The sequence below is a fragment of the Panthera pardus genome, unplaced genomic scaffold (assembly GCF_024362965.1).
Source record: "Panthera pardus isolate Hobbes unplaced genomic scaffold, ASM2436296v1 HiC_scaffold_11, whole genome shotgun sequence".
Lineage (NCBI taxonomy): Eukaryota > Metazoa > Chordata > Mammalia > Carnivora > Felidae > Panthera > Panthera pardus.
This window is the reverse complement of record NW_026526666.1, coordinates 30,146,050-30,155,766: the sequence shown is the minus strand read 5'-3', so window position 1 is coordinate 30,155,766 and position 9,717 is coordinate 30,146,050. Positions and strand designations below refer to the sequence as shown.

The 9,717-nt window shown below is 54.3% G+C and overlaps 1 protein-coding gene across 1 annotated transcript; it reads right to left on the bottom strand.

The window, feature by feature from the left end:
* Positions 1-2,043: 2,043 nt before the first annotated feature.
* BARHL2 (BarH like homeobox 2) lies at positions 2,044-8,913 on the bottom strand. Its single transcript, XM_019414109.2, has 4 exons — positions 8,755-8,913; positions 6,928-7,609; positions 4,851-5,076; positions 2,044-3,081 (listed from the first exon to the last, which is right to left on the bottom strand). Exons 2-4 carry the CDS (start codon positions 7,547-7,549, stop codon positions 2,769-2,771), a joined length of 1,161 nt encoding a protein of 386 aa, XP_019269654.1. The 5' UTR covers positions 7,550-7,609; positions 8,755-8,913; the 3' UTR covers positions 2,044-2,768.
* Between the last annotated feature and the right edge of the window lie 804 nt (positions 8,914-9,717).

Sequence of the window (9,717 nt, the reverse complement as noted above, 5' to 3'; positions counted from 1 at the left end):
CTGACACTTTTAGCTCCCCAGTTTAGGGGATTGAAGAAAACATGACTCTGATGAAAAGCAAATTTAGGAGGACTCTGGGGGATCCAGAGTAATGGCTAACAGCAGTGGAATATAAGGCTAATTAAGAAAACTTGGTCTGTATAGACATAGCGCTTCCCCCTGCATTGTCCACCTATGGAGTCCAAGTTCAGCCTTGAGAGCGAAGGGGCAACAGGCAGGCTCCTCCGCAGAGTGGCTGGTGAGCTGCGGGCTGACTGCTGGTAGCAGATGGGTGCTGTGGCATTGCTTGTATTTGTAAGTTTGTTTATGTGTTTTTCCCAACTGGACCTGGGGTCATTCTTCATAGGGAATGTGTGATGTGTGAACTCCAGTGACTTCCAGGTCCCTCTTGTGCCCGAAGCTGACTGGCCCCGGGGCCAGTGCAGACAAAAGCTGTAGTACACACACCCCTCTCCTCCCCCTCCCCGCAAGACGTGGAGAGTGCCCTTTTAGGCCCAGGCAGACTATTTTTGAGGCATTTAAACTTGACTGTAAAACCCACCAGCAGCTAAGATGGAACAAGGAGAGTCTGCTAGAGTGCCCAGGCACTGGGCATTCCCCACTGGACACAGTGGTGCCCAGTTTCCAGCCCAACCCAACTATCTTGAGTGTGCCCCCAGCTCAGCAGGAAGAAAATGAGAAGGGCCAGTCCAGACCCTTTTGTTAGAATCAAACAAGACCAAGACCACTTTTGAAGCAAATTTATGAGCTAAATAGAAATCTGCAAACCACTCCCTAATTAGCCAAAGACTGATCAAGGCGCCTGAGGCAATTTCCTCCTGGATTTCACCCCTTTCTTCCCTTCTTCCTTCCCACCCCTCCCCAATCCACACTCCCACAGCACTCCACTTTTTAAAAAATGTTTTTAACTCTACTAAGGTTCAACATCAGAGAAAGTTGGAGGATGGGTCTGGATGTGTTCTGGCTGTGTGTCCCTTTGACACGGACCAGGGCAGGAGTGAAGCTAGAGATATGAGAATACCCACCTGGGGGATCTAACTCTGGCTCTCAGGAAATACCCTTGGGGCTGCAGAAGGTGGGAGCAGCCCTAGAACTGAACCCCTGTTTTGTTGTTCCCTTAGATAGTCTTGAGTGCTGAGCCTGGTGGGGAGCCAGTCTGGGGGGGTGCACCTGCAGCCCTCGCAGAGATGCTACAAGTATTTACACATCCGTTCACACACGCTCCCAGAGACCTCCATCCTCTGGGCAGGGCCCCTCATTTTGTGGTCCCAACCCATCCATGGGTGCGGATAAAAAGCTTGGCAAGCCTGTCGTGGCCAGACTTGGATTCCTGCTCCAAGGCATCCCAGCACAACAAACTCACTAGGACAAGAGCCTCGGCGCGCGGCGCGGAGGTGGGGGCTGGATGCCCGCTGGGGAACGAGAACGCAAGGATCAAAGCCGCAACGAGGGTTTGTTAGCCGGGCCTCTCCGAGTCCCCCGGGCGTCCTAATTGCGCGCCCTGCAGCCGCCCGCTCGCAGGCTGTCCCGCCGCGTGGGCGCCGGGCTGCGGGCTGCAGAACAGCTGCGAGGCCCGAGGAGCGTCCACCCGCCCGCAGCCCAGCGCTGGGGACCCTCATTGCCCCGGGAAGAGCCTAGGAGAAGGAGGAGGGGCCGACAGACCGCGGCTGCCCGGCAGTCTGGGAGCGGGGGAAGTTGGCCGCCCCACTCAGCCAGCACCAGCGGCCTACAAGCGGAGACTTTTCCTCCTCCGCCTCCCGGGCTGCTCTGAAATCATCCTCTTAAAAAGAAAGGAATTCACACATCAAATAACGACTCGGAAGAGACCAGCGTGAAAACTGGAGCTGCTTTTATATAACTCAACCCAAAGTCGTTACAGATTTTGTAAATTCCTAATATGATGGGAGGGATTTTTTCCCCCTAAACCAAGTCAGGCATTTCATCATAGTACGTTCTGCTTTAGTAAAATCAGCTCCCTTGAATTTCATCGCTTGTTAAAAAAAGATAAACTTTATTTTTGTAATTTTCAATCACAAAAAAATCTATATTTTTGTCTAAGCATTTATTTTACTGAATCAAAAAGACATGAAAAGAAAAATCATGTTTTACTAACGTATATAAGTGACTCTTTTTTGGACAACATATAATAAATATGATATATCACTTATCACTCAGTCTTTCAAATGTACATTTTTTTTTCATATTATGGAGCATGCCACTTTTCCAAAAGAAAAAAGGTCATGAGAAATCAGTGCAAAGTTCTCAGTTACCCTCCTCTTTTCTCTGGGGCAGACGGAATGTCCACAGCAACGCCCTGTGCCTCGGAATCTGAGGCTGGCTGTCCATCTACAATTCTCTCTGCCCCTACGGCTTCCTCTCCGTGCCCTTCCTTCTTCCCTCCTTTCCCCTCCCCCCTCCCTCCCTCCTGCTTGTCCGTAAAGTCATTTTTAAAAAGAACTTGAGGTTTTGTTTTTGTTGATGTTTTCACTTACTGGTCGCACTTTCTGTGGGGGCAGCATTTTCGCCAGTCACACTGCTGTGGGGAGCTTTCCAGCCCTGTTTCTGGGGGTGGGGAGATGGAGAGTGGAGGGCTGGCTCCTCTTTGGGGCCCCCCCCTCCCATTGGTGTGCGGCTTCTTCTCTCACTTCCCTGCTTCCCGGGGTCGCTATCGAGAGAGGCCTCGCGGCCTTGAGCGGGGAGAGGAGGGGCAGCTGTCCGGTCGGGGAGGGGGCGGGGAAGGGACCGCGGCGCTGTCAGTCGCTCGTTCTTCACCGGGGGTGCGGGGTGCCTGGGATGGGGTTGGACAAGGGATTGAGGGCCGGCTGTCCCCCAGGCCCCAGGCCGTGGATGAGCACGCGGGGCACCAGGGGCCGCTGCAGCTGGGGGTGGGGCGCGGGAGGAGTCCGGTACATGCTGCTGTACATGGCTGCGGCGGCCGCGGCGGCCGTGGTGCTGTCCATGCTGCCCAGCAGGCTTGGGTGGTAGAAATAAGGCGACGGAAACATCCTCTGCAGGGCCGAGTAGTTTCCCGCCTCGGCCAGCAGCTCCAGGCCCACCGCGGTCTGCCGCTTCCACTTGGTCCTGAAAAAAAGCAGGCGTGCAGGCACCCCGCCGCTGTGGGCTCCGTCCAGGCACCAAGGCCCCTTCTCTCATCCTCTCCTGCCTTCTCTTTCTCGGGGGACAGGAAAACCGAGAGCTCTGAGAACCAGGAATGAACCGCACCTCCTAGCCCCCTCCCCCACGATCTTGCTCACAGAGTAACCCAAATTCAAGTCAACTTTGTAAATTACACCCTTAATATCTGAGACACTCATAAATGAAATTCTACAAGCTTTGCTGCCTTTACCTGACCCTCTGCTCTGCTGTTGCCCCCTTTATAATTAGGCTACTTCCTGAAACTTTCCTGAAGGCCAACTGGGACCACTCTTTCTATAGGCGGGTCTTCTCCTCCTCCTCTAATTCCTTTCCCCAAGTGGCCCCCCCAACAATCCCAGAGTGTCCACTCTCTGCCCCTCCCCCCTTCCTCCAGGCCTAGTGAGTAGAAACCATAAACAAAGGGACACAGAGACTCCTGAGCCCCTCTCAGTCCCCCAGCGCTGTGGAGATACATCTCTCTCCCCATTCTGATAGGACCTTACAGCGGGTGGGGCGGATGGGGGGGAGGCTTGGGGCAAGGGAGGCAGCAAGGTTTCAAAATGGAATTGGTTTGAGGGAGGACTCTCCCAAGGTGACAGTACCTTGGGGCCATTTCAGGAGGGGAAAAATGCATTTCAAGATATTCTCTCCTCTGGGAGAGAGTAACAATTAAAACCTGTGATCAGCTCTTCTCAGTCTCCTCCCTCCCCCACCATACCCCGCTAGGAAGAAGAGGCGATCAGGCCTTTGCTCAAATGCCCCACGAAAGAACTCAGGGCTGGTGGGCCATCCGTACCCGGCAGCTTCAGCCAAATTAATAAACATGTCGCCCATTTTAAATTGGCTACAAATGACACTAATGTTTTCCGACAGAATTAGGGTGGCTGAAACCGTATGTAATGAGACAGAAAATTATGGTAAAGATGACAACTGGATGGGCATTTCCAACCACACTTATGGACGATTAGAAGACAAATGAGAGAAGAGGAGGAGACCAAAATTTAAAAAAAAAAAAAATCGAGACAAGGGAGACAACTGCCAGGCTTGGAAACACAGCATAACTTCAGCCTCAGATTGCCTGGGCTCGCACTACACTTCAAGGGCCCGCAAGCCCTTTCCTGATTTCCTTTCAACAGAAGCAGTGATTCCTGGCAGGCTCTGAGGTGACAAATACAGGGGACAGACCCTCGGTCTGGATGCCTGGCCGGCTGCCTCATAAGCCGAGGCAAGGACATTTAAGCTGAGGCCAGTGGGGCAGTTCCTCCCGGACCGAAATAGCCAGGCTGTGTGGCCAGCTGTAGACATTCGGAACCAGCCTGGGGCAGGCCCAAAGGGTGCACGGCACGGGCTCTATAGGCTTGAGTGTCAGCTGCACAGATGTCTCAATTTGAGAAGGTGTGGCTTGATCGATTTGGGGGCGGGGGGGGGGGGTGGATTCCAGCCACTGGGGTTTGAGAGGGAAAGCAGCATATGTTAAGACACTCAGCAATGCAAAATGTTCCAAACTCCAGCTGCCTATCCGTCCCTCTCACCTTGGGGATGTGGCTAATCCCTGTTCCAGCCTGGAAGCCCACCCCCCCTCAACCCCCAGGGCCCACTCTGGGGCCTCTATCTGAGTTCCTGGGGTCTCCCGGGGCCAGGAGGGGAGAAGATTGGCACGATGGTCATGACCTAGATGGCCAGATGCCTTTGCTCCCTGCCACAGCCTCCCTTACCTGCGGTTCTGGTACCAGGTCTTGACTTGGGTGTCGGTGAGGTTGAGTGCAGCTGCCAGGTCCATGCGGTCCTGCACACTCAGGTACTTCTGCCGCTCAAAGCTACGCTCCAGTTGATTGAGTTGGTGGTCAGAGAAAGCTGTCCTGGCTTTTCGAGGCTTTTTGGCTCTCACAGGGGGACTCTCCCGGCTACTTGTAATCTCCCGGTCTCCTTCCTCCTTTGTTCCTATGGTAGAAACCCATAGCCGTAAGGTACTGTGGAATAGGAAGGGGGAAATGCCTTCCTGGCACACACTTCCACATCCCCAACTCAGCTGCTGGTCTCAGGGGACTATACTCTGCCACCCTCATCACACACATACTTGGACCCTATCCAGTATGAAGAAAGAAGACCAAGGCCAAGGAGTTTGGAACTTTGTGCGGCGCTCCTAAAAGGGTTCTAAAAGGTTGTCTGATCTTCCCATCTTTGGAAGTCAAAAAGAAAAAACAATATTTTACAATATAGTAGGGTCCTTTCGTTATTGTTTCCTTCACTGGGGGGAGGGCGCTGTCCTATTCCTTAACCGTTTTCACTATGACCTCATTTTTGCCTGATTTGGGAGTTTTCAAAAGATCTTTCCACTCTGTTTTGTTTTGTTTTGTTTTGAGGAAGGGACACCTTTTTCATTTCACTTTTTCTGTTTATTGAAAGTTACAGGCACTTGTTTTCCTTTTTCAGATGCACTTGGCAAATGTTGGAATCAAGTTCTCTGCAGTTGCTTGCATTGAGTCTTGTAAAGCTTCAGAGAGAATATGTCACCCAGACACCAAGCAGAGCTCAAAATCACTGAGCCCATCCAGGTGACAGCCCAGAGATTTCCGGATTCTATTTGTCAACTTTGGTTTTTTACTGAAATGCTGGGAAATCGATATGTCAGCCCCTCTCTGTTTGTACCCGTTTTTGCTGCGCTCCTTGATCTTCCCTGCAGGAAGAACAATAATCTCTCTAATTGACCCACTGGGGAGGTTGGTGCACAAAAAATCGCCAGACCAGACTGTACATCTGTTTTGGGCACTATTATGCTAATGTGATAATAGTAAACCGAGGAGCCAGTATCCTACCTTCCAGATAGTCAGCACGCATCTTTCCCAGAGATGGCAAAGGTTAATAATAATAACAATAAACTTATTAGTAAGGGAAAAAAATAACTCTCCTGGCACATTAAAACTCTTTTGTCATGCAAAGACCAGAACACTTCCTTATAAAATTGTATGAGTAGAAAATGGAAAAAGGGAGTTGAAGGATAGTTTCAATTGTCATCTTCTGATTTTACAAAAATAAATAAATCCAAATTCCATCCAATTTTATTTTCATAAGCGCCACTTCCCAATTACTTGCAGGGAGACGAAAATCTTACTAAAATACAAAGATTCAGTTGGGGCCATGGAGTCAGAAGGGTATTTTAAAAACTGAAAAACTATAAATTTTTACCATATCGGCTTCCCTATATCAATCACAATCTAATTTTAAAAAGTTGCTTTGTTACTCAACTCGGAAAATTTTCCCTCATTAAATCTGATGATTCCTGTGACGGTGTTCAGAAAATATGGTGTGCTGGGGGGGGGGGGGGAAGAACGAAATAATTTACATTAAAGAATAAACTCTTTCTGCACACACCCCTAAACACCACGCTAGCTAAGCGCGTTCCTCTCTCCCACCTCCCCCCATTCCCACCCCCAAGGTCTCAGCTAGAAAAATCTCAAGTACTTCCCTTTTATCAATGAAAGTATGCCCGTCAGATCCCCTCCGCCTCCGCCCTATTCCTAATACATTGAAATTAAGTAAAACAAAGAAAGGAGTGGGACTGCGGGGAGGTTGAGAGGTGGCAATGTAACAATAAACCGAACTTCGGACGAGTCCTCCAGTCGCGCGCCCAGGCCTCCCTCCCGCTAGCAGTTTTCGACCCGGGCACGATCGCCCCAGAAGCTCCCGGAGTAACCCCGCATCGGAGACTCGCAGGGGTCCGAAGGGGAGACCGAGAACCAGAGGACCAGAAGCTACACGGCTCAGCCAGCCAGCCGAGGCGGCGCGACTCACCGTGGCATTTGATGTCGCTCTGGGAATCTTCCCGCTTGTCGAGTTTGGTTTTGCTGTCCTCCTGCTCGAGCTTTGGCCTGAAGCTCTCGTGCGCCGCATTGCTCTCCTGCTTCGGGGTGTGGTGGGGAGAGGAGACGCTGGTGCTGTAAGGCGCACACGCCGCCAGAGGTTTGCTGTCGCCCAAGATGTCCTTGATTAAAAAAGAAGAGGTGGAAGTCCTGGGGGCCGAGGCGGCCGGGCCCAGCTGCTGGGCCGGTGGCTGCTGCTGCTGCGGCGGCGGCGGCTGCTGTTGGGGTGAAGGCTGCAAACTTTGCGTGGGGGCCGCGGCTGGCGGCGGCGGCTGCTGGCTGTGGTGGAGGTGGTGGTGATGCTGGGGCCCCTCTGCTACCAGATGCGGCTCCGGGGGCTCCATGGTGACGGAGATGGGAGAAGAAGGCGCCGTTCCTACGGTATCAATCTCCGAACAGGGGGACGGAGTGGCCTGACTCCTAAAATCCGCGGTCCTGGCCTCGCCGAGCGGGCGGAAATCTCCATTCATCATGCCGGGGCTGCCCGAACTGGCACTGGACAAAATCGTGTCTATTCCAAAACTCGACCCGCTGGCCCCTTCCATTGTTGTCATTTCTACATGAGGTCCGCGCCACTTCGCCGCTCAGCAGCCGCCGCGACCGAGCAAAGGAAGCTATCGATCGTAAAACAAAATAAACACTAAACAATGTTGTCGCCGCTTTGAAAAAACAAAAAAGTGGGGCAGAGGAGGGAAGGAAGGATAATCGGGAGGTGGCAATCGGTGGACACTTTGGACACTTTTTGTTTTCCTTATTCATAAAGTAAGGGTGAGGAGAAGGGGAGAAGGGGAGACAGAGGGGGAAAGTTACAAAAATTGTCGAGGAAGAACGGAGCCTGCGCTCCAGGGACCACCGCGCACGTGCGGGAGGCGGTGGCGGCGCAGGGGACCCAGACGAAGACGCAGGCGGCAGGAGGTGACCCCGACGCCGCCGCCGCTGCCGCCGCCGCCTGGGTCTGCCCACAGCCTGGCACCAGGCGGCAGCGGCGGCGGCGGACCTGGCAGGTGCAGCGCCCTCGAAGCCCCGGCGGTCGCGCGCGCCCTCGGAGCTCCCGGGCAGCTCCCCGAGGTGGCTGCCGCGGGCGACTCGGCCGCTCTGGAGCCGAGTTTCTGAACTTTCTCGGAAAGTTGTGAAGACACCGCCGCAGTGGTCGCAGCCACGCAGGACGGAGAGGAAGAGAAGGAAAAGAAGGAGCAGGCGCAGGCGGAGGCGGCGGCGGAGACGCGGCGCCGAGCGACTCCGGCCGCTGCCGGGCGCGTTCGCTTGTAATCCGGCTGCGAGCGGGCGGCGCCGACCCCCTCACGTGACGTCACGGCCACTGCCGCCGCTCTCCGCGCTGCGCGGGGCCCGCGCCCCCGCCACCGAGGCCGCGCGCCGGGCCCCGCGCTCCCATTGGCCGCGCCCGCGCGAGCAAGCGACGCCGACGTACTGGGAGCCAATGGACGCGCGACTCTCGAGCCCGTCAGCGAGCGCGGCTCGGACCCCGCTGCTCTTTTGAGAACCTGCTCAACCCTTTGCCTGCAGCCCAAAGCCCAACACCTAGTCCTGCGGTGGTGCCGGTGTCCACAATCACGTGCGCGGGCAAAGGCGGAGAGGAGAGCCGGGGTAGACTAGAGAGGGGAACCAAGGGGGTAAAATTAGAAACAACAACAACAAAAAAATCCACCTAGAGAGTAGCAACGATGTGTCCGTTTTCTAACGAAGTCCGGGGAGGGAGGAGAGAAAGGACCGTGAGGGAAAAGGAATCTGGCTGGCTTACCTTTGGACTCCAGCGCGTCCGCCCTCGCAGCATCCCCAGACACGCGCTTAAATAGTCCGAGGGCACTGAGAGCAGAGGAAGGGGATCCCTGAAGGAATCCACGGGAAAGTGTGTAACTCCAGCAGCCGGACCGCTGGGTGGGCCGGTGGACTCGGACCTCCGATTTGGCCCCCAAAGAGACCAGGGGCCCGGGCTGTGGCCCTGCTGGGCGGCCGGCCTCCGAGGGGGGTTGAACGCATCCACCCGGCACTCACGGGAGGCGTGGGGTGGGGAAGGGGCCTGCTGCTCAAAACCGCGGACCCAAGTGTGGTCACCAATCAGGGCCCGTGCTGCAAAAAAATGCCTGGCCAGACACTTTCTCCTGAGCGGGGTAAATAATGCCCCGAGGCGTTCTCTAGCGGCGCGGGCGGCGATGGTTCACCGCACTGTCAGTCTGGAGCGGGGCTCAGGAACCCAGGTGGCGGGTCCGCAGCGCGCACTCCGCCTCGCCACCAGCCAGTTCTCTCCTCTCTCACTCTCTCTCCCTCCCTCCTTCCGCCCCCCCCCCCCCCCCCCCCACCTATCCGTCCGCTCATTTGGAAAGGAAACAGTCACTGCGGATCCACTTGGGACCTGGAGCGTGGCTTGACTGTGACGCCTCGTCGGAGGGTATCAACTTACATTATTTTCTCTAGGACGTCTCCAACCTGTCTCTTGTTGAATGTCAGAGTAATGGGAAGTGCCAGTGACAAGACGGCGTATTACTCCTGATTAAGTGCCGTGTCAACCTAATTAGCAGAGTAATTATAAGGTGCTAATGAATGATTCAAAGTTCTTTGAGTTACATTTTACTCCAAATTACCATTTTAAGAACCCTATGAATCTGAGTGGCTGGCATCGCTTCCGTGACTAGGTGCAGAATGATGGTAGGAAATGGCCTTTAAAGTCTCCAAGGGCCGGACCGAAATCTGGGGTTTAGTTGCA